Source organism: Brienomyrus brachyistius, unplaced genomic scaffold (assembly GCF_023856365.1).
Source record: "Brienomyrus brachyistius isolate T26 unplaced genomic scaffold, BBRACH_0.4 scaffold45, whole genome shotgun sequence".
NCBI classification, from domain to species: Eukaryota; Metazoa; Chordata; class Actinopteri; order Osteoglossiformes; family Mormyridae; genus Brienomyrus; species Brienomyrus brachyistius.
In genome coordinates, this window is record NW_026042320.1 from 1,043,154 (window position 1) to 1,068,143 (window position 24,990).

General features: G+C 42.6%; 2 protein-coding genes across 17 annotated transcripts in view; one reads left to right on the forward strand and one right to left on the reverse strand.

The window, feature by feature from the left end:
- Nucleotides 1–24,990, forward strand: part of LOC125723030 (NACHT, LRR and PYD domains-containing protein 3-like) — a 325,815-nt gene that overhangs the window by 92,679 nt on the left and 208,146 nt on the right. The window lies entirely within an intron of this gene.
- LOC125723029 (NACHT, LRR and PYD domains-containing protein 3-like) overlaps nucleotides 11,751–24,990 on the reverse strand; it is a 39,834-nt gene continuing 26,594 nt past the window's right edge. For 4 of the 6 annotated variants that reach the window (XM_048999422.1, XM_048999425.1, XM_048999421.1 and 1 more), the window contains 10 exons: nucleotides 24,753–24,816; nucleotides 24,341–24,569; nucleotides 22,388–24,170; nucleotides 17,701–17,874; nucleotides 16,714–16,878; nucleotides 15,136–15,309; nucleotides 13,629–13,802; nucleotides 13,308–13,481; nucleotides 13,147–13,193; nucleotides 11,751–12,469 (listed from right to left, as the gene is read on the reverse strand). In XM_048999422.1, coding sequence (XP_048855379.1) covers nucleotides 11,928–12,469; nucleotides 13,147–13,193; nucleotides 13,308–13,481; nucleotides 13,629–13,802; nucleotides 15,136–15,309; nucleotides 16,714–16,878; nucleotides 17,701–17,874; nucleotides 22,388–24,170; nucleotides 24,341–24,569; nucleotides 24,753–24,816 — 3,526 coding nt within the window. In that variant the 3' untranslated portion in view covers nucleotides 11,751–11,927. The remainder of the gene's footprint in view (nucleotides 12,470–13,146; nucleotides 13,194–13,307; nucleotides 13,482–13,628; nucleotides 13,803–15,135; nucleotides 15,310–16,713; nucleotides 16,879–17,700; nucleotides 17,875–22,387; nucleotides 24,171–24,340; nucleotides 24,570–24,752; nucleotides 24,817–24,990) is intronic. The other 2 variants (XM_048999423.1, XM_048999424.1) reach the window with 2 other exon arrangements.

Consider the following 24,990-nt stretch of genomic DNA (forward strand, 5'->3'; position numbering starts at 1 on the left):
GATGGATTTCCATGTTTGTGTTTAGGTGAGTTTCTGTGTGTCATTTAGAACAACATTCAACAGAGAAAAACAAAACAAACAAACATCACCAAAAACACTTAAAAAAAAAACAAAAAACAAACTACCACTCAATGTTTTCACAAGTTTCACAAAGTAGCGTATGCATTTTTGACATAAGACGCTGTACGGCAGTCTGTTGGTAAGTACGAGCTGTCCATCAGTCGGGGGTTCTTAACTCTGGGTACCTGAATTTCTGTTTCCTCAGGGGAAGCTGTGCTGTTTTGTGTTGTACAGAAAAATAAAGTACAGACTAAAACACTGCTCTGCCTGATGGTATTAGTGGCTCTTCCTCCTGCCTACAGACTCCTGCCAGCTGATACTGGACCTCAGGACAGCACACAGAGTCCTGTCTCTGTCAGAGGAGAACAGGAAGGTGACATGGGGGGCAGAGCAGCCATATCCTGATCATCCAGAGAGATTTGACCGCTGTTACCAAGTTCTGTGCAGAGAGAGTCTGACTGGTCGGTGCTATTGGGAGGCTGAATGGGGTGGAGCTGGAGCTGGGATAGGAGTGACTTATAAAAGAATCGGGAGGAAAGGACTGTGTGATGACTGTTTGTTTGGATGCAATGACAAGTCATAGAGTCTGTACTGTAATACTGGCAGATACTCTGTCTGGCACAATAAGAAACAGACTCTCATATCCATAGAGCCCTCAGGCTCCCGCAGAGTAGGAATGTATCTGGACTGGGCGGCTGGTACTCTGTCCTTCTACAGAGTCTCCTCTGATGGACTGACCCCCCTGTACAGATTCACCTCCTCATTCGCTGAACCCCTCTGTCCAGGGTTTGGGCTTTATATAAACTGCTCAGTATCACTGTGCATGCTGGGATAGCTCACTGTGTGCTGGAGAAATCATTTTTACTGTATCACGCATGTTGCTGGTTCTTCATGGTAACTCTGCCTTTTAACTTGTATAATCCTTTTTTACTCTGAAATGTATGTTAGACAAAAAATAATAATAATAACGGGGTTCAGCAAGCTGAACAAAGATGCAAAATGACAGGTTTTCTCTCTGACTAAAATGAACCAGTAAAGTGTAACCCTGATGCGTGGGGGGGCTTTTCCCTTCCCCAGTATGTGCCCATTTTATATATTTATGTCTATATATTGTAATTCCTATCAGGATAAAAGCTTTTTATTGTATCTGATTGATGTCCTGGTTCAGCAGTGCCAAAAGCATAACTGAGTGACATAATTAAACCACATTCTCTGGTAAATTTAAATAATATATTCACTTTAATTGTATTCAATTGTAAGTAGTAAAGTGAATATATTTAATAATCATTTAACAGGACACATAGCTGTGAAACCAAAAAACGAATGTGCAGAGATGTAAACAAAACTAAGCACTTTGGTAGCACACATTAGATTCTATAAGCAAATTACAAGAAGCAGAAATAAAAATTTCCAAACTAAGTCACCTGAAATGTACTTGAAACCGACAGGCAACCGTCTATCTTTAACTTAACTTTACTTCATTTATAACCCAGGCCACTTGTAGTGGTGTTGTAGAGCTTCTGATATTGAAGAGAAAATAATCTGTCATTAAAGATTTAACAAAGCTAAAAATTTACAGTTAATTTATCAACAATACACAGCTGAACTGTTTGATCTACAGTTACAAAAATCACTGTAAATACAAATGAAAACTAGTAACTGCAGGCAGTGACTGAAGGGTCCAAAGCGTAAGACGTTCGGACAGGTAGGACAATAGAGGAAGAATGGCAGAGAGCAGCAGGACTGACTGACACCAGCAGCGAGGACAGTAAAGGGTCAGACAGAACTGACTAGTCTCGTAACAGGGTGGAGATTGTTAACTGTAGGTCTGACAGGTCAGTAGATGTAGGACAAAACAGGACTGGTTCGGGTGAGATAGTCTGAGTAGTAGGTAGAAATTAGGATGGAGATGGTTTTAGTGTAGGCGTAACAGGTCAGTAGATGTCGGACAGAATGCAGAACCCTCTGGTGGAGTGCCTGAGCCCAAAAGAATGTGTGGCTTCTGTCAGATGTAGTAGTATGTAGAAATTGGCACCTGCCTACCTAACGTGGTAAGTGTAGATCTTGCAGGTTAAGCTTAGTTTATAGTACCTGTGTGAATATAAGCTGTCTTAAATATTCATAACAACTGTTTATTTGAGGGAATACTGCTTACACCAGCAGTAATATCATGCTTTTCTTTTTTGTAAGCTGATCTATAAGACATGAGAAGGCCTGAAAAGGTGGAATAGCATTTATGAAACAGTGTACTGAAATCTGCAGTACACACTGCCTATGTTATAAAAGAAGTCTGATGATAATGATAATAATAATAATGAGTGAAATGGCAGGAAAGTGACAGGCAATTAAAAATCTGGATTCAGATGAAGGGAAAGGTAACAATTTTTTGAAGGTTTTATATATCTTGATTTGGCATGACTCACAGAACTTGCAGTACAAAGGATTTTGACCAGTATTATGTCACATAAATGAGATAAATGTCAGTTTCACTGGTTTTGCAGGTTTGAGACACATGTTACATTGCTGTAGCGCCCCCGTTTGACCTATCGGCACCAAATTTGGAGGGCCCTTTCCCACTACCGTCCTACAGGACATATTGAAGTTTGGTGATGATTGGCTCAGGCAGGCCTGAGATACAGCTGTCTGATTGAAGTGGGCGTGGCACCTGTACGCTCTGGGCATGGCTGGTGGCCGTACCTTACAGAAAGTTTAGGATTTTTTGGATAATTATTTATCAGTACTGCCTAGTTTGTTATCATACAAGAGCAGGGCTGGTACTCAAAAACACCCCAAACCACTAAAATATACACCACTTTGGAGAAGTGTCCTGTACACCTCCAAGAGTTGAATTGTTATTAAAGAGTTTATGTCATAAAACTGCATATCAAGAAAAAAACCACAGCTCCCTACTCATCAAGATCAGTCAGAACTAAGCCATCGAAACGTCAATGCAAACTACGAAAAAGCTCTAAGGTCCTCTTTGGAGTCTTTCTCATGATGGTGGGTAAATGTGGGACGGTTCTTCTGATCCTCATGACTTCTTGTGCGTATATTAAAATGGAGCAGATATGTGGAGGTGGAGACTCATTGACTTACCCTTTTGTGTAAATCGAACACTATATGAGTTAATATCCATCCATCCATCCATTTTCCAAACCACTTATCCTACTGGGTCGCGGGGGGTCCGGAGCCTATCCCGGAATCAATGGGCACGAGGCAGGGAACAACCCAGGATGGGGGGGCCAGCCCATCGCAGGGCACACTCACACACCAGTCACTCACACATGCACTCCTATGGGCAATTTAGCAAGTCCAATTAGCCTCAGCATGTTTTTGGACTGTGGGGGGAAACCGGAGTACCTGGAGGAAACCCCACGATGACATGGAGAGAACATGCAAACTCCACACACGTGACCCAGGTGGAGACTCGAACCCGGGTCCCAGAGGTGTGAGGCAACACTGCTGACCACTGCACCACCATGCCACCCCCTGAGTTAATATTAACGGTGTAAAAACAACACTCACTACACACTGTAAAGTGTTACAGGTAACACTGAATGGTGTGAACCCATATAAACACCATGCAGTGTTAATTTAACACTGGCATATTTGCCATGTACAGAAAGCATATGTGAAGACTTAAATTAACACTGCAGTGTTTATATGGTCCACACCAATCAGTGTTAAATTTAACACTCTACAAAGTACAGTGATTGTTTTTGTACAGTGTTAAAATTTATTAACTCTTTTAGTGTTCAATTTACACCATAAACTGTTACATCACTGTGACTACACCTTGTTACCGGTTGCTAGCCGATATGGATGACACACAGGTACAAAATGGGTTGCCCCTATCTGTCCCATGGCACCACCCAATAAGTAAACCTTAGTGATCCACCAATCCCCACATAGGTTACCCCTCAGGAAGCCAAAGCCTCTCAACCAACCATTGACCAGGACACAGGAGCAGATGTCACCAAGATGACCCGCCAAGCTAAGGGCATTACAGCTTTCCTAACACCTTTCTGCACATATTACTCATCACCCATGGCCACAAGGCCAGGACTGGTAATCAGTTGGCCTTACATCAACAAAGGTGATGCTACAAGTTGAGTTTAATTCAAATTTAATTGAAATGAATTAGTTCATATAACATATAATTGAACTATGAACTTAGAATTTGTACCTATTCTTAGACAAATGAATTTTGTGTAACCACTTGTCTTAATAAAATTAATTACATCATCAATATTTTTTTTTTGTTTAAGTAGGTAGATTAATATAAATAAATACATTTAATTACAAATAACAATATGTTTATGAAACGTAAAATTCCAGACCTTAAAAATTTAGGTTTAATTTGATTAATTAAAATTTTATTTGATACATACAACAAAGTAAATGTTATTCAAGACCAGAGAGGATTTCTTAAATTTAGCACGTGATTTGCATACTTGAGTTTACTGTTTCATTTTTGCTTTTCTGTGTTGCCGAACCTGTCCCTATCCTCCACACTGCGACGGTTTTGCTTGTTTTATACGTCAATGCAAGAATAATGACAACACTGGAGCAAAGGATCTAAAGGAGAGAATCCCCAAGCTTTTATTTTTGTAACTAATACCGAGCATGTAAATTGGAACAATTTTATGCCCGACACCCACTTCCCCCATTGGCTTAAAACTTGCCCCAAGGCATACAAACAACACAACATTTCACCGACGGTAACCGTCACACCTTAAATGAAACTAACTGAAATTATCTCCTACACACCCCTAAAACAGACCCAAAACAACCCGAACAAAACTCGGCAGGGGCAGTGCATACTGGAAGTCACCCCCCGTCTCAACTCCGTTACACTGCCCCCACCTCAGCTGTGGATGTCCCCAGACACTTAACCCAACACAAAGCCTGTGAGGTGCCGAGGCCAACTTTACCACCTCCGTGGCCGGCCTCCGGCACTTTCGACAGCAGGAGAACAAACAGGAGGCTGGGGCTGGGGCTCGTCCACACCCCGCACCCCCACCTGAATCACACCCATAGACCCGCAAGACGGTCCCGGTGTAGAACCACCAACCTCGCCCTTCTGCTCAGCCGCACCAGATAAGTCACCTCTGAAGGTTTTTCCAAGACAGTGCAGGGGCCTTCCCAGTGGGACATGAGCTTAGGAGACAGCCCCCTCTTTCTCACAGGACTGTACACCCAAACCATCTCCCCAACCCCAAAGTCCCTGCCCTGGGCACGCACATCATACGCCCACTGCTGTTTGGAACCAGCCTCTGCCAGCGCCTGGCGGGTGAGCCTATACACCACCCGCAGCCTCTCACTCAGGTGATATAGGTACTCCAAACCCGGCTTACCAGGCACCTCTGGCTCAGGCGGGGAACCGAACACCAAGTCTACAGGCGTCCTCAGCTCTCTCCCGAACATCAGTGCCGCCGGGGTAGATCGTGTTGATTCCTGGACCGTGGTACGGTACGACCACAGCACCAGTGGCAGGTGGCGATCCCAGTCCCTCTGGTGTTGGCTGGTCAACATGGTGAGCTGCGTGGCAAGGGTCCGGTTGTGCTCCACCAGGCCGTCACTCTGCGGGTGCAGAGGGGTGGTGTGGGTCTTCCGCACCCTCAAACGGGCACAGACCTCTCCAAACACTTCCGTCTCGGCCCAGGTCACTGTGCAATTCCTCCGGGACTCCGAAACAGGAAAACATCTCGTCCACCAGAAGGGTAGCCGTAGTCACTGCGCTCTGATCAGGCACCGCATATGCCTCTGGCCACTTGGTAAAATAATCCATGGCCACCAACACATAACGGTTCCCCTTGTCCATCACGGCAAACGGCCCTAACATGTCCACAGCGACCCACTCCATCGGAGCCCCCACCCGATAATCCTGCAACGGTGCTCTGGAACGCTTCTCCCACGAGAAATGGGTGTTCAAGCGCAATAGTGTGTATGATTATGCGCACCGCTTTCCTGCCTGACATGGCTACCTTCTGTCCCGTGGCCGTAGTAATCCTCCACTCGGAAGTCCCTTGGTCTGAGGCGCTCACAGAGTCCGCGTCAGACAGTAATCCTTCACAGATTAACGAAATTGTGGACCCGTGTCCACCAACGCGCGGCACGACACACCATTCAGTGTACAGTAAACGTATAACCCATTCTGTCCCAAATGCGCACTTAGCCCAACATATGGGAAAGAAAACACCGAGGTGGGCGGCAGGTTCCCCTCCTTGCTACCCCACCTCAGTTTAACTGCTGCTGGGGTATGTAGTCCACTGGCGTAGAAGCTGGGCCGTAGCGAGCGACGTGCCCTAGTTACCGCAGTGAAAACACCGAGGTGGGCGGCAGGTTCCCCTCCTTGCTGCCCCACCTCAGTTTAACTGCTGCTGGGGTATGTAGTCCACTGGCGTAGAAGCTGGGCCGTAGCGAGCGACGTGCCCTAGCTGCCGCAGCGAAAACACCGAGGTGGGCGGCAGGTTCCCCTCCTTGCTGCCCCACCTCAGTTTAACTGCTGCTGGGGTATGTAGTCCACTGGCATAGAAGCTGGGCCGTAGCGAGCGACGTGCCCTAGCTGCCGCAGCGAAAACACCGAGGTGGGCGGCAGGATCCCCTCCTTGCTGCCCCACCTCAGTTTAACTGCTGCTGGGGTATGTAGTCCACTGGTGTAGAAGCTGGGCCGTAGCGAGCGACGTGCCCTAGCTGCCGCAGTGAAAACACCGAGGTGGGCGGCAGGTTCCCCTCCTTGCTGCCCCACCTCAGTTTAACTGCTGCTGGGGTATGTAGTCCACTGGCGTAGAAGCTGGGCCGTAGCGAGCGACGTGCCCTAGCTGCCGCAGCGAAAACAACAGCGCTGAGCCAGAGCATAGATTCTAAAGGAGAGAATCCCCAAACTTTTATTTTTGCAACTAGCACCGAGCATCTATGGTGAGTATACATATGCCACATACGATACATATTATCATCATATGCCACTCTGAAGACCTGCATTATAAGCTTGCAAGACTTTCATTGACTTGAAATCAACATAACACCAAAAGCAAAATACAAGTTCGAAACACATAGGTGGTTCAGTATACAGAAAGACAGCCCATAAACCCTCAAAAACAATGAAAGGTAAGCCGAAAGATTATCACAAAACTTATCACAAAACCTTCAAAGGCTGTAAAGCCCATATTGGTCACAGTCTTTCACATGACAGTCTTGAACTTAATGCTGATAGGTGTGGACCAATACAAACACCATGCAGTGTTAATTTAATCAATGCCTTTGCTGTGCACAAATATATTTACATCATATTGATATATTTATGTAATGCCAAAAAGTGAGTCAAATTTTCTTTTTTCAGTGATATGACACTTTGCCAATTTATAAATATTTGAGTTATTCTATATTTTAGAACTATTAATGAAAGTACAATGTTTTAACAAGTAACCACTTTACAAGGAAAACCAGAATGGTATGATTTTTGTACAAAAAGTATAACTATATTATAACTATATTAATGTAACTATATTATTTCTTTTGAGTTCATCCAAAATAAATAGGCTAATTGGCTGAATAAGAAGTTAATCATTTGCTCAGTTTAGTTGTCTTTTCAACATAGTTGTTTTATGTATGACAATTACACACGGTGTTAGCATAACTGTAATTAAAGCTGCATACATTAGCTGGTGTTGGCTGTATTAACTGATTTTACTCAGGTCAATCGAAATTTATTTCTGAATCCAAAAGTACAGCATTTCCTTCTAATTTAGATGTAATACTAAAATGAGTCATTAAAATGTTGGGAGCACTCAAAAGTGCTACTAATTACTTAAGAATTTTGAACTGGACGGAGGTAATATTTTTTACAGTATAATGTTAGCATGCCCAGGGGGTGGCCAGTCAGTTGACCTTGGACCCCCAGATATTTTTTTTCTCCCTACTTGATCATTTTTGGTTCCTCTCCTCCATTGTCATCTGGCTTTCCTTTTCATTCCTTTGTCTTCCCCTTTCCCTGTTTCTGTATTATTCTGTCTTAATGGTGTTGTGACACGTTGAAGCGACTCTGTTATGGAAGGCGCTATAAAAAATAAACTGAATTGAATTGCCCAGTAATACTGATCTCAGTGTCACCAGTTTACATGGAAGATGATTCTTCAGTCCAGCAGAGAGCAGCTTCACTCCTGAGTCCTGCAGGTCATTATCATTCAGGTCCAGCTCTCTCAGGGGTGAGGAGTTTGATCTGAGAATTGAAGCCAGTGCCTCACAGCATTTCTCTGTGAGTTTGCAATGATGCAACCTGTTATGCAAGAGAAATGAAATTAAAGTGTAAATATACCAAGATTTTAGTCTCTAAAAAATACGGTACTGTGCTTATATATTAAATATTGCCTAGTTTTATGGTCTCAGGTCCCATCCCCGAAACTGTGGCATTTGCAACTGATTTGCCAGTGAATTGGGAAACAATATTACAAAGTAATGTTTAGTACAGCAGACTGTGTGTGTGTGTGTGTGTGTGTGTGTGTGTGAGCGGTATATCTATCCTTATGGGGACACAATGTCCCCATAACGTGATAAATATCTGTTTTTTTCCCCTATGGGGACCAGGAAACCGGTCCCCATAAGGGAAAACTCTATAAAATCAAAATCAGTGACTGCTATGAAACTTAAAATGTAAAAACTCTTGTATTTTACTTGGTTACTTATGGTTATGGTTAGGGCAGGGTGGGGGTTAAGGTTGTCATAGTTAGCATTAGCATTTTTCCCATAGAAGTGAATGACCGGGCCCCATAAGGATAGGTATACTCTACATGTCTGAGTGTGTGTGTGTGTGTGTGTTAAAAAAAATGGGTGGCATGGTGGCACAGTGGTTAGCACTGCTGGGTTATAAATTTGTCCAAATTTCTTGAACAAAGATTTTATGTAAATCAAATCATGGCTTGAAAAAACAGTTAAATCTTAATGTCGCACAGAGTGAGCTTAATGTTATTACTTTACAGTGTGGATTTTTCAGTCCATCAGAAGGCAGTTCTACTCCAGAATCATGAATTTTATTGTCACTCAGGTGCAGTTCTCTCAACTGGGGGGAGCCTGAGGTGACAGATGAGGCCAGCGCTTCACAGCATCTCACTGTCAGTTTACAGTTGTTCAACCTTTAAAGGATATAATATTGAAACCCACTAAATCTCATTTTAAATCAACTTCAGTCTCTGTATTATCAACATGAAAAAACAAACATATACAGATGTAGCCACTTGAATTTTCCCCTGTTCCCATGATGGGGCCTTGGCTGGTCCTTGGCTGGCCCCTGCTGGGTCCTGGGTGGGACCTTGACTGTAATGAGATCCCCCACGATGATGTAATGAACAAGGGGGCCGGCATGATCCATGTATTTTGTGAAGTGCACCAGTCCCTCCTACAGCATAGCAACATGATGCTGCCACCTCCATACTTCATAGTTGAGATGGTTTTATGAGGCTTGCAAGCTTCACCATTTTTTCCTCCAAATATACCATTATTGTCACGATCGAGGGAGAGCAGACAGGCGATTGTGCGGGTAAGTGGGTCAGGAACAGGCAGGTCAGGCATAAGTCGGGGTAAACTCGGGGTTTAATTAGGGAACGGAGATCAGGAGACATGAAGCACAGAAGATCCACAACTAACCACAATAAACTACAATGACGGACAAGGGGAACAGGTCAGACCAGGACTTAAATACACGAAGACTAAGCATGGAAATCAGACAACGCTGGAGACAATCAGGGTAGTACACGTGGGTAATCAGAGGGCGTGGCACACACGAGGAGCGGACGAGCCGGGCATGACAATTATGGCCAAACAGTTCAATTTTCAGTTCCATGAGACCACAGGACATATCTCCAAAAATTAAGATCTGTGTCCTGATGTGCAGTTACAAACTGTAGTCTGACTTTTTATGTTGGTTTTGAAGCAATGGCTTCCTCCTTACCGAGTGGCCTTTCTGGTCATGTTATTACAGGATTCGTTTTACTGTGGATAATTATGCTATCTTACCAGTGTCAGCTAGCACCTTCACAAAGTCTTTTGCTGTTGTCCTGAGGTTCATTTGTACATTTCACACCAAAACACGTTCATTTTTGGGACTTGGAATCCATCTCCTTCTTGATCAGTATGACAGCTGCATACTGCCAAGGTTTTTTATACTTGCATATTATTGTTTGGACTTACTAAAGATTAACACTGTAAAAACAACACTCACTGCACACTGTAAAATGTTAAAGGTAACATTCAATGGCGTGGACCCATATAAACACCATGTAGTGTTAATTTAACACTGGTACATTTGCTGTGTAGGTGAACCCATCACTGTACCCTGAATTTGCAGAAAGTCGTCCTGGAACATCAAATATTTTTGGTAAGGACACCTGGAATAAAAGAAAGTAAAAAGGCTGAATGTGGCACATTAGATTTTTGTAAATTATAATGCAGTCCATTTAAACCAGCTTGATGAGGAATATTTGTATGAAGACTAGTAACATCTATTGTACATAAAACCTCCACAGAATTCACCTCACTGAATTCATCCAATTTTTGTGAAAGATCAGAGGTGTCTTTGAATAAAAAAGGGCAGGTGATAAATCTTTGATATGATAATCAAGAAACTGGGACAGTGACTCAGTCATGCACTCATTGCCAGATATAATATGACGGCCAGGTGGATTAACCAAACTTTTGTGAATTTAGGCAGAGTGTAAATAACTGGTCTGACCAGATGTTTCTGGAACAGATATTTATACTCATTATCGTCAATGCGGCCATCTCAACAAGCTATTTTTAACTTGGATTTTATCTCATCAAGAAATTTGAAGGTTGGATCAGAGGACAGGAACTTGTATGTAGTGTCATCTCCATGCTGTCTCTCAGTTCTGCCCTGTCCGGTTCAAGGAACTGTTGGAGAAGTGTGAGACCCCCCTGCAGGTCTACAAGATGGAAAGTCAGCAGAAGAAAATGGAACAATACCAGACACTGGATTACCAGACCGACAAGCTGGCGTATGCTGGCATGATGGTACGTATTTCCCCTTACTGCCATGTTGCGGTGGGGATGGTAATTGAGGGAATGTGGTGTCTCACATCTTGCATCCGGTGGGAAACCATCAGTCACTGTAGGTCGCATGCACAGAGTTTTACTCTCTCAAGTTAAACCTTAGTTCACTTTTAAAATTTAATCACTCATTTTTGGCATTCATTTATGCATTTGTTTATGGTAGTTTGCATTCAATTATCCTTTCCCCTTGTTTTAGTAGGGGTGAGAAAGATCATAGCCATTTGCTAATTAGCTTGTCGGTTTTCAGGTATGAAAGTTCACTGAATTAGCTGGGATAGTTTTATTCCTGCTTGTTGTATTTTAGTCATTGAATGTAATGTGTGCTACTAATGTGATTTTTTTCGTATGTTTCCAACTCTATAGTTTTTTTATTTTTGCTTTCACAGCAATGTCTCCTGCTAAACGGTCATTATGTATGGTGATTTAATGTAATTAGCTGTGTTCAGTTGTAAGAAGTAAAGTGATTTTAATGTAATTCACCAGAATGCCGTTTAATTATGATACTCAGGCACTGGTTAAGCAGGACATTAATAGGATAGAACAGAAAGACTTTATTGTCATTATACGGTTAGTAAATATAATATATAGACATAAATATATATAATGTACATTACTTTTTAGTCAGAGTGAAAAACAGTTATTTTGCATGTTTGTTCATCCCTGAACCCCATCATTTATTTCTGTCAAACATACATTTCAGAGTAAAAAGGTTTATACAGGTTAAAAATCAGGGATTTACAGTGGAGAAGCAGTAACGTAGCACACAGTGGACCAATAAAAATGATTCCTCTTTATGCAGTGAGCTATCCCAGCGTCAGCGACACTGTGCAGTCTGTATAATAAGCCCCAAATCCTGGATAGAGGGGCTCAGTGAATGAGGAGGTGAATCTGTGCAGGGGGGTCAGTCCATCAGAGGAGACTCTGTAGAAGGTCAGAGCACCAGCCTCCCAGTCCAGATACACTCCTACTCTGCGGGAATCTAAGGGCTCTATGGGTATGAGAGTCTGTTCCTTATTGTGCCAGAGAGAATAACGGTGAGGATTACAGTACAGACTCCATGACTTGTCATTGCATCCAAGTAAACAGTCATCACACAGTCCTTTCCTCCCGATTCTTTTATAAGTCACTCCTATCCGAACTTCATCTCCTTCCCACTCTGCCTCCCAGTAACAGCGGCCAGTCAGACTCTCTCTGCACAGTACTTGGTCCCACCAGTCAAATCTCTCTGGATGATCAGGATATGGCTGCTCCTCAGCCCCCCACTCATGTGTCACCTTCCTGTTCCCCTCTGACAGAGACAGACGTCTGTGTGCTGTGTTGGGGTCCAGCGTCAGCTGGCAGAAGTCTGTAGGCAGGAGGAAAAGCCACTAATACTGTCAGGCAGAGCAGTACTTTAGCCGGTACTTTATTCTTCTGTACAACACATATACAATGGTATGTAATAACGAAAACACGAGCTACTTTGTGACGCGGTTCGTCAGCTCGAGGTACAGTACAGTACCATATTTACTTTTATTTTTATTGCATAATAATTATTATTACTCATTATCATTATTATGTGCCACATTTATTTTCCGATTTACCTACAAGCTCGATCTAAAGGCAGACATCAGGAACGGATCTCATCCGTAACGTGCGACCTGCCTGTATGTGAAATACCTCACAAATACCTCTTCCCAGTGGGAAGAGCTGCAAAAACGCTGCAAACGGCTTATACAGATGAAAATTACAAAATAACCTCATCATCACATGTACTCACCACAAACATATTTACAACAATTATGGGAATGCAGTCATAAAGTAATAAGAATGGTATTTTGGTGATGTCTGATTTGAATCTTATCTAAAATAATATATATATATATATAGAAACTCACCAAAACACAAACATGGAAATGTATCTGCATACAGTACAAAACACACACTCAGCACAATGAATACATTCATACCGTAGTATTATTTAGTAGTAATAATAGTAGTATAGTAGTGTTAATAGTAGTAAAAACATGCAAAGACACTTACATTTCTGTAAGCCTGCTCTGGTCCTGCACTCTCCACCGTGATCCACACTACAGGAGAAGCAGAATGACATAGTACTGCTGTATCCATTTATTAATTGGTGCCTCTTCTTCACATACATGCATAAGTATCTGTAGCGTGTCAGACACACACTCTGTACTCACTGCAGCTTCTCCAGTTTACAGCTGGGATCCTCCAGTACAGCAGAGAGCAGCTTCACTCCTGAGTCTCCTGGGTGATTGTAGCTCAGGTCCAGCTCTCTCAGGTGTGAGGGGTTTAACTTCAGAGCTGAAGCCAGGGAAGAACAGCCTTCTTCTGTGACTCTACAGCCTGACAGCCTGCAGAGAGACAGACAAAAACACTCTGATAAGTAAGATCACCTCAGCAATACAAGTATTAATTTTAAGTAAATGTGACTACTTTCATATACTGTGACTCCTTTCAATAATTACAGTTTACAATCTTGAATACCCAGTAATACTGACCTCAGTATCTTCAGCTTACAGTGTGAATCCCCCAGTCCAGCAGAGAGCAGCTTCACTCCTGAATCCTGCAGGTCATTGTCACTCAGGTCCAGCTCTCTCAGGGGTGAGGGGTTTGATCTGAGAGCTGAAGCCAGTGCCTCACAGCATTTCTCTGTGAGTTCACACCAGTCCACCCTTATGAAAATGAAACATTTATAAAACTTCTTTTTCTATTGGTGCACTGTTTTATTACATTAAAGTGAGCCATCACAGTGATGACAAGAGATTTTTGTGTAGCAGTGAATTTATTGTACAGCACATAAAAAAGCATATTAACAGTCACCCTGGTTTTGATTTACCCCTGAAATAAACACTGGCCCTTTGGGGGTGTTCACTGCAACCCTGTGTCTCCTGCCTCTTTACCCACCACAAGGGATTAACCTGGGAAAGATTAACCTTCACATCCAAAACCTTGATCAGAACAGAACTGGGAAACACCACCATCTTACTGCCTAGGAGAATCACTGACGATCCCCCCATGGAGAGGGGGGTACAGAGTCTGCTATGTTCTGGCTGTGAAAACACTGGCAGCAAAGTGAATATGTCTATAGTGGATGTCAAAGGTTTACACACCCCTATTATATTTGGAGTCTGACCTACAGCTTATCAATTTTCTTGAAATAGTTTCTCTTCTTTTCCACACAAACATAAAGAATATTGTTTGTTTTCATTTCAGCCTTTACATACAAAGAAGGTGGCATTTCAGCAAATGCAGATATATGATTTAATTAAGCAATGTGAAAATTATACGTGAATCCTGTAACATATTCAGACCAATGAAATAGCTTCCACTGCGGTCATCAGCCATCTTTCCGCCAGCTGTCCCCAAACTGACTAGTTACTCTGAAAGGAGGAGATGTGAACATCCCCAGCAGCCAATGCAGGCCTGTCAGGCTGTGTTAGTTCTCGTTCCAGCCTGGCTGATGTATGGCGTGGTTAATATTTAAATTGAACAAATTGCTAAGTTAAAAGTAAAATAGAACAAAATATATGGATGCAACACAACTTATCTGTTTGAGGGGCCTTAGCATACAGACATTTTAAACGCTGTGGCCCAGTACAGTGAGATCTGATTACAGGAGAGATTCATCTCTCATACTGTAGCTGACAGGCGGCTGATGTGACACAGGAAGGTGCCCATGCAGCAGATACCCAGAATAAAGGAGTATTTTATTTGGTGTAACTCCACCTGAGGAAATGTGATTTAGCTTCCTCTGCTAAGAAACTGTGAAAAGTCCAGCCCATACATGGCACCAGAGCATATTATACTATTTTCTGGGGGGAAAAAAAGCTGAAATCAATACCTGCTTATTGGGAATGAAATGGTGTGACTGCAGTGGTTCGCTTATGTGATTTGCCTTGTAGCCATCACATTTTGTACTAAAGTACCAGATCAGTGCTTGAACTGTCAAATAGGACTGACCTCAGTATCTCCAGTTTACAGTGTGGAATACCCAGTAATACTGACCTCAGTATCTCCAGTTTACAGTGTGAATCCCCCAGTGCAGCAGAGAGCAGCTTCACTCCTGAATCCTGCAGGTCATTGTTACTCAGGTCCAGCTCTCTCAGGTGTGAGAAGTTTGATCTGAGAGCTGATGCCAGCGCCTCACAGCATTTCTCTGTGAGATTACAGCTTTTCAGCCTGGAAATAAAAACATTTTAAGACACAACCACATACATAGCCTGCAGATTGTTAATAGTTATGTGTACTATTAACAATGTATGTGAAAATACTATGTGAAAATTATATGTAAATTCCCCCATAACACATTCAGACCAATGAAATAACTTCCATTACAGTTGACAGCCATCTTTTTGCCAGCTGTCCCCAAAGTGACTAGTAAATCTGAATGAAAGGAGGAGATGTGAACATCCCCAGCAGCTAATGCAGGCCTGTCAGGCTGTGTTAGGCCTCCTTACAGACTGCGTGATACATGGCGTATTTTATGTTAAAACTGAACGCTAAAAGTAAAATAGAACAAAACATATGGATACAACACAATTTAGAGTAAGCCTGTTTGAGAAACCTTAGCACATGAACATTTTCAATACTGTGGTGCACACAGATCTGTACAGTGCAGTGAGAGCTGATTACAGGAGGTAACCAAAATAAAAGGATGTATTATTGGGTGAATTATTTAAAAACAGGGTAATGGTATTTTGTGATTCTTTGATATAAAGCGCTTTATAGTATTAAGATATTGGTACAGGCCATGATTGGACAGCTTGCATTCAGGATCAGCTGATTTACTCACTAAGCCATTCTGTGGAGTGTCAGAAAGCACTGTCCTAGAATCCTCAGTGGGGAATACCCAGTAATACTGACCTCAGCATCTCCAGTTTACAGTGTGGAATACCCAGTAATACTGACCTCAGCATCTCCAGTTTATAGTGTGGAACACCCAGTAATACTGACCTCAGCATCTCTAGTTTACAGTGTGGAATACCCAGCAATACTGACCTCAGTATATCCAATTTACAGTGTGGAACACCCAGTAATACTGACCTCAGCATCTCCAGTTTACAGTGTGGAACACCCAGTAATACTGACCTCAGCATCTCCAGTTTACAGTGTGGAATACCCAGCAATACTGACCTCAGTATCTCCAGTTTAGAGTGTGGAACACCCAGTAATACTGACCTCAGTATCTCCAGTTTACAGTGAGGAACACCCAGTAATACTGACCTCAGTATCTCCAGTTTACAGTGTGGAATACCCAGTAATACTGACCTCAGCATCTCCAGTTTACAGTGTGGAACACCCAGTAATACTGACCTCAGTATCTCCAGTTTACAGTGTGGAACACCCAGTAATACTGACCTCAGTATCTCCAGTTTACAGTGTGGAACACCCAGTAATACTGACCTCAGTATCTCCAGTTTACAGTGTGGAATACCCAGTAATACTGACCTCAGCATCTCCAGTTTACAGTGTGGAACACCCAGTAATACTGACCTCAGTATCTCCAGTTTACAGTGTGGAACACCCAGTAATACTGACCTCAGTATCTCCAGTTTACAGTGTGGAATACCCAGTAATACTGACCTCAGCATCTCCAGTTTACAGTGTGAATCCTCCAGTCCAGCAGAGAGCAGCTCCACTCCTGAATCCTGCAGGTTATTGTCAATCAGGTCCAGCTCACTCGGGTGTGATCTGAGAGCTGAAGCCAGTGCCTCACAACATTTATCTGTGAGATTACAGCTGTTCAACCTGGAAAATAAAACATTTTAAGACATAATACATTGTACTATTAACAATGTATGCCAAAATACTATGTTGTCAGCCATCTTTCTGCCAGGTGCCCCCAAACTAACTAGTAAATATGAATAAAAGGAGGAGATGTGAACATCCCCACCAGCTAATGCAGGCCTGTCAGGCTGTGTTAGTTCTCGTTCCAGCCTGGCTGATGTATGGCTTGGTTAATATTTAAATTGAACAAATTGCTAAGTTAAAAGTAAAATAGAACAAAATATATGGATGCAACACAACTTATCTGTTTGAGGGGCCTTAGCATACAGACATTTTAAACGCTGTGGCCCAGTACAGTGAGATCTGATTACAGGAGAGATTCATCTCTCATACTGTAGCTGACAGGCAGCTGATGTGACACAGGAAGGTGCCCATGCAGTAGGTACCCAAAATAAAGGGATGTATTATTTGGTGAATTATTTTAAAACAGGGTAGTTTGATTTGTGTTTCTTTGATGTAAAGTGCTTTATAGCATTAAAATATTGGAACAGGCCATGACTGGACAGCTTGCATTCAGGATCAGCTGATTTAATCACTGGTCCATTATGTGGAGTGTCAGAAAGCACTGTCCTTAGTAAAGAATTTAGGGTGTGGAATACCCAGTAATCTACAGTTTACAGTGTGGAATAAAAACCCAATAACACTGACCCCAATATGTCCAGTTTACAATGTGGAATACCCAGTAATACTGACCCCAGTATCTCCAGTTTACAGTGTGGAATACCCAGTAATACTGACCCCAGTATCTCCAGTTTACAGTGTGGAATACCCAGTAATACTGACCTCAGTATCCCCAGTTTACAGTGTGAATCCCCCAGTCCAGCGGAGAGCAGATTCACTCCTGAATCCTGCAGATCATTGTTACTCAGGTCCAGCTTTCTCAGGGGTGAGGAGTTTGATCTGAGAGCTGAAGACAGCATCTCACAGCATTTCTCTGTGAGTTTACAGCCGTTCAGCCTGAAAAAGGAACTGAGTTATTATTCACACACAGACGGGCATACAGTATATGGACAAAAATATTTGGACACCTGGTCATTACACCTCCAGGAACTTTTATGACATCCCATCCTAAATCAATAGGCATCAATATGGAGTTGGTTCCCCATTTGCAGCTATAACAGCTGCCACTCTTCTGGGGAGGCTTTCCACAAGATTTTGGAGAGTGTCTGTGCGAATTTTTGTCAATTCATCCAGAAGAACATTTGTGAGGTCAGGCACTGATGTTGGATGTAAAGTCCTGGCTCATGCAATCTGTTCTAGTTCATCCCAAAGGTGTTCGGTGGGGTTAAGATCAAGGCTCTGTGGAGACAGTCAAGTACTTCCACAAAACTCACCCAACCATATCATTTATGGACCTTGCTTTGTGCACTGGGGCACAGTCATGCTGGAACAGAAAGGGGCCTTCCTTCTCTTGTCCAAAATGACTTGGTATGCTTAAGCATTAAGTGTTCCCTTACTAGAACTATGGGGCCTAACCCAACCTCTGAAAAACAACCCCATACCATTATCCCTCCTCCACCAAACTTTACAGTTGACACAATACAGTCAGGCAGGTAACATTCTCCTGGGATCCACCAAACCCAGATTTGTCCATCAGACTGCCAGTTAGAGAAGCGTGATTTGTCACTCCACAGAACACATTTCCACTGTTTTCGAGTCTAGTGGAAGCATCCGATGTTTGGCTGTACGCTTGGTGATGTGAGGCTTGCATGCACCTGCTTGGCCATGAAAGTTCATTCCATTATGCTCCCGGCACACAGTTTTTGTACTGGGCTTAATGTTAAAGTTTGGAACTCTGCAGTTATAACAGAGCACTGGAGACTTTTATTCACTATGCAGCTCAGCACTTTACCCTGCACAGACCCTGATCTGTTACTTTATTTACAGTAAACTGTGGAATATCTAGCTGGAAAGAAACTGACCTATTGCAAGGGTACCACCCTTGAATTCACTGAGTTTTTAGGAATTACCATTTCTTTCACAAATGATTGTAAATTTCACTGCATGGCTAGGTGCTTGATTTTATACACCACTGGCAATGGGTATGAATGAAACACCTGAATTCAAGGATTAAGAGGTGTCTCCAAATAATTTTGTCCGGATAGTGCATATTCTACACATCAGTGATTGCAGTGATACAAAATTAACATTTTTTTCCAGTATAATTAGATGGCACAGTGCATAGTTCGAAATTAATTATAGCAAATCTACACAGCAAATTTGCCAGTGTCAAGTTAACACTGCATTGTGTTTATATAATTATCACCAAACTAGTGTTACATTTGACACTTTACAGAGTGTAATGAGTGTTGTTGTATAGTGTTAAATTGAATTAACTGTTATAGTGTTCAGTTGACACCACAGAGTGTTAGATCACTGCAACTCCACCTCTTCCCAGATTCTAAGCGCATATAGCTGTAAGCTGAACACATGCTTCTTCTTCCCGACTCTTATCTTACTTGTGCTTTAAAGTTGGGATAGAGTTAGAGAAAGAATGTTTTCATTATTAGATTCTTTTTTAAGCATGAAAAAAATATTTTCCTTGCACTAGAATAAGAGAAAACCAATTGAGCCCTCTCGCAATCACCTGTGGTATGAGTAAATAAAATGTATGGAACCAATCCACTGTGTAACAGCACTGTGCAAATTGTCATGTGTTCCTTATGATAAGGCCAAAGTAATCAAACTAGCCTTTCAGAAGAAGTGTTAGTGTAAAAGCAGTGCTTATTGGCACAGATAATAAAGTTTGTTAGAATGCATAACATAATTATTAGCAGGGCTCAGAGAAGGTGAGAGCTCGCCTAGTGGCTACAGGAGTGCATTTTCCCTAAAGCAGATATAGTGGGTGGTGGCGGTATTGCTTTTAGACCACAACTTGGGTTAGAAGGACAAATCATATTATTTTGCTTATTTAATATTCAGATTTTTATTGGGCTTAAATTTTAGAACACACTGTGTTCTAGGATTGTATGTCATGGTTATTAGTCTCTACCATATTTAAATGCTCTGAAATCTGGGCTTTTTCCCCCTGCTTGAATTGATGTATGTCGGGTGGTCTGAGTAGTATTGGTGGGTGCGTGATCCTAAAAGCATTTGCATTGATTATATCCACGTGACAAATACATACAATGCTGAGGGAAAATAGTTTCACTCAAATTTGTTGTTCCTTAACCTTTGCTTTGTTATGGCATCTCTCTCCAGCTCTAAAAAGCTTCCACAGAAAGCATCAATCATTCAATAGCCTACAAAAGCAATCCCAGCAAAATTCATTTCTGGGACTACAGTGATCCCCTGCTATATCACAGTTCAGCTATCGCGCCCCCTCTATATCACAATTCAGTTATCGCGCCCCCTCTATATCACAGTTCAGCTATCACGCCCCCTCTATATCACAGTTCAGCTATCGTGCCCCTGCTATAACACTGTTCAGCTATCGCAACCCCGGTATATCACAGTTCAGCTATCACGCCCCCGCTATAACACTGTTCAGCTAACGCAACCCCGGTATATCACAATTCAGCTATCGCACCCCCTCTATATCACAATTCAGCTATCGCACCCCCTCTATATCACAATTCAGCTATCGCGCCCCCTCTATATCACAGTTCAGCTATCACGCCCCCGCTATAACACTGTTCAGCTATCGCAACCCCGGTATATCACAGTTCAGCTATCATGCCCCCTCTATATCACAGTTCAGCTATCACGCCCCCGCTATAACACTGTTCAGCTAACGCAACCCCGGTATATCACAATTCAGCTATCGCGCCCCCACTATATTTTTCCCCGACGCCTCACAGTTCGCTGCGTATCGCGTACCTTGCTTGTGGTCTGATTGTTTTTGTTTTGTTCTAAGCCCTACGATGGCTCCCAAGCGTCCAGCATGTTCTAAGCCCTCTGATATTAGTGAGCCTAAGCGCCAGCACCATTCAGGGGAAGGTAAAGCTCCTGGATATGCACACACACACATCTCTCTCTCTCGGTACGTAATGGAATATATACAAATATGTAGAATATATATATCCTTTCATCCATCCATTTTCCAAACCGCTTATCCTACTGGATCGCGGGGGGTCTGGAGCCTATCCTGGAAGCAATGGGCACGAGGCAGGGAACAACCCAGGATGGGAGGCCAGCCCATCGCAGGGCACACTCACACACCATTCACTCACACAGGCACACCTATGGGCAATTTAGTAACTCCAATTAGCCTTAGCATGTTTTTGGACTGTGGGGGGAAACAGGAGTACCCAGAGGAAACCCCACGACGACATGCATAGGGAGAACATGCAAACTCCACACACATGTAACCTAGGCGGAGACTCGAGCATGGGGGAGGGTTATTTTAAGGCTTTATACTTCCCTCATCCCAGTGGGATAATTGTCTTTTTGCTCATGCCATCTTGCTATCCATGAGACACACAGACACAGGTGAGAGGAAGTTGGGGGTCACAGCGCAGGGTTTCCCAGCATCCAGTGGCCCTGCAGTGATTGACATTAAGGGCCTTGCAGAAGTGCCCAACAATGACATCACACTGCCAGCCAGGAGATCTGAACCAGCGGCCTTCCACTCAAGGGCACAGTCTGAACCCACAGAGTCACGTACCACACAGAAATAAAAAAGAATTTCTGAGTGGTTTTCCCAAGTATTAAGGCAAATTGGAACATTCTGTAAAATTGGGGCTCTTAGTTGGTTATTACAGAAAGGATGGTTATGGAAATCCTGTGTTGTTTAATGACACCACTATACACCATTATAAAATCTGGGTTCCACCAAAATCCAGCCTGGTTATTAATCCAAAAGTGGAAATAAATAATATATTTACACAGCTTCATTATATATTTAATATTATATATGTAAAACATTGTTAATCTATGATTGCCAGACTATGTATGTTGTCATATCCTCAGCCCGGATCAGCTGTGGCCAGCAGAGGGCATCAGTGAGCAGCCAGAGACAGCAGCCTTTTGGAAGCTCTCAGCTCTGGGGTCCATCACATGGACACACCTGCTGACAGTAACACTCACACATCATGTTTGTGGGGCTGGTGTGTGGCTCAATAGGCTAAGCCTCTGTGCCCGTGGTAGGAAGATTGCTGGCTCGGCAGGATAGTCACATGTCCGTTGGCACTTGAGCAAGGCCCTTAACCCCCAGCTCCAGGGATGCTGGATGCCAGCTGACCCTGTGCTGTGAGTGCCCATGTGTCTCATGGAGAATGAGAAGAGAGCCCCCTTTATTTATAGGATGTATACTGGATGGTAATGGAAATGTAACTTTTTGTTTTTTAACTACATCATTACTCTTAGTCATTATAAAATCTGGCTTCCAGATTATAAAAAACAAATCCAGCCCAGTTATTAAGCCATGAGGAGGAATATACTGCATATTCTATTTATTTGAAACTGTTCATATGTTTAAAATGTTAATGTGTTACTGCAAAGCAAGATACATTTTCACATCCTCACTTACAGTGCTGTCCTAGATGTCTTGACCACAGGCAGCAGCCTCCAGTGCTCCTTATCTGATCTGATGAATTTCTTCAGATCAAACACATCCAGCTCCTCATCTGACATCAGCATCACAAAGGCCAGAGCTGAGTACTGAGCAGGTGAGAGGTCATCTGCTGAAATGTTTCCTGAATTCAGGTATCTTTGTACTTCCTCTACTAGAGAATTGTCACCCAATTCATTTAAACAGTGGAACAGGTTGATGGTCCTTTCAGGAGACAAACTCTCCTGTATTTTTTCCTTGATGTATTTGGTTATTATCTTAATGTTATGTGAGCTGGTTCCTGTCTGTGCCAGTAGCCTTCGTAACAGAGTCTTACTGGAGTCTGTTGAGAGGCCCAGGAGGAAGCGGAGGTAGAGGTCCAAGTGTCCATTCTTGCTCTTTAATGCCTGATCCACTGCAGTCTTCAGCAGGTCAGCTGATGAGTTTGACAGAAACACGTATAAAGCAGCGAGATACTCCTGCATGGTCAGATGCACAAAGCAGTACACCTTCTCCTGGTACAACCCATACTCCTCTTTAAAGACTTCTGTGCACACTCCAGAGTAAACTGAAGCTTCAGCGATATCAATGTCATTCTCTGAAAGATCTTGCTCATAAAAAATGAGGTTGCCTTTCTCAAGGTTGTCAAAAGCCAGTTTACCAAGTTTTAAAAGGAAATCCTTTCCAGATTTATTAAACTCATTTTCATGGATTTTCATCCTTCTCACCACCATTTTTCTGCGCCAATTTGTCCAACTCAGGGTTGCAGAGGTCCGTAGCCTATACTTGTCATTTTTTAAACTTGTCTGGAAGATCAGGAAGTGTGTGTACATTTCAGTCAGAGTCCTTGGAATTTCTCCCCTGTCATTCTCAGTAAAAAGCCTCTTAAGCACAGTGGCTGAAATCCAGCAGAACACAGGTATGTGGCACATGATGAAGAGGCTCCTTGATGATTTCACATGTGTGATAATCCTGCTGGCCAGGCTCTGATCACTGAATCTTCTCCTGAAATACTCCTCCTTTTGGGCATCACTGAATCCTCGTATCTCTGTCACCTGGTGGACACACTCAGGAGGTATCAGATTGGCTGCTGCTGGCCGGGAGGTTATCCAGAGGAGGGCAGATGGGAGCAGATTCCCCTTAATGAGGTTAGTCAACAGCACATCCAGTGACATTTTCTTTGTTACATCAAACCAGCTCTCATTGTTCGGAAAATCTAGGGGCAAGCGACACTCATCCAAACCATCAAAGATGAACAAGAATTTGAACTTAAACAACTCAGTGGACTCAAATGACTTCAGTTCTGGGACAAAGCGGTGAAGCAGTTCAATCAGACTGTATTCACCCTTAATCAAATTCAGGTCCCGGAAAGGAAGAGCAAATATGAAGTGAACATCCTGGTTTGCTTTTCCTTCTGCCCAGTCTAGAATAAATTTCTGCACAGAGACTGTTTTCCCGATACCTGCCACCCCTTTAGTGAGTACAGTTCTGATAGGTGTCTCACGCCCACATACGGGTTTAAATATATCATTGCACTTGACTGTAGTATCTTCTGTTCGCCTTTTCTTGGATGCTGTTTCAATCTGTCTCACTTCATGTTCATCATTGACTCCTTCAGTTCTACCTTCTGTTATGTAGAGTTCTGTGTAAATCTCACTGAGAAGTATTGGCTGTCCTTCCTTAGCTTGCCCTTCATATACACTCTCACATTTCTTCTTTAGGTTGCATTTGATTCTGCGCTGACATTGTGACAGAAGATGCCCTGAAATGAGAAGTAAATACTCAGACTTTTCAAAAAACAGATTTTTTACTTATAAAAGCAAAACTATATCAAATGAAGTTATACGAGAAACTGAGGTTTATTGCACATCTTTATTATAGACTATTTTTATCTGTCAAACAAACACACACAGAATGAGATACAGCTCTTACTCTTCTCCAGCATGTCAGCAAGATCATTTTGCTCCATGGTCTTCAGGATGTACAGTGTGATCTTCAGGGCTCCCTCTCTAACATTGGTCTTCTGCATCTGACCATCACTATCCAGGTCATTGTCCTCCTCCAGCTGAGGCTCAGAGCATTCTGGGTAATTCTGATCTAGGTACCTCGTGATCTTCTTCAGCTCATCCTTCAGGAACCTCACTGCATTTTCCTCTAGTGACTAAAATCCACAGTTACAGTTAATTATGTCTTATTGCACCAAAACTTTTCACAGTTTCATTTGTGAATCATAGCTTTGAATATATTTCCTGTAACATGATTAGTTTCTTATTGTACAGGTGTATAAAATGTAAGCCAACTCACACAGCACTTCAGAAAATATATATCAGGAATAAATGCAAACCTTCAATATGGAAGATAAACCCTGTTTATCCTGTACATCTGAACTGCATCCTTCCATTTGGTCTCTGTGAATAAGGCAGAAATATAAAGATCTCAAATCATCTAAACAAGTGTAAAAGAAAGTCTGGAATGGTCCCCATTAAAAGTGCTCTTGCTGCTGGCAAAGAATAATCTAGAGGTATATTTTATTTTATAAAGACGTATGATGCCTTTTTAAGTTTTATTCTTTACAGCAGCTT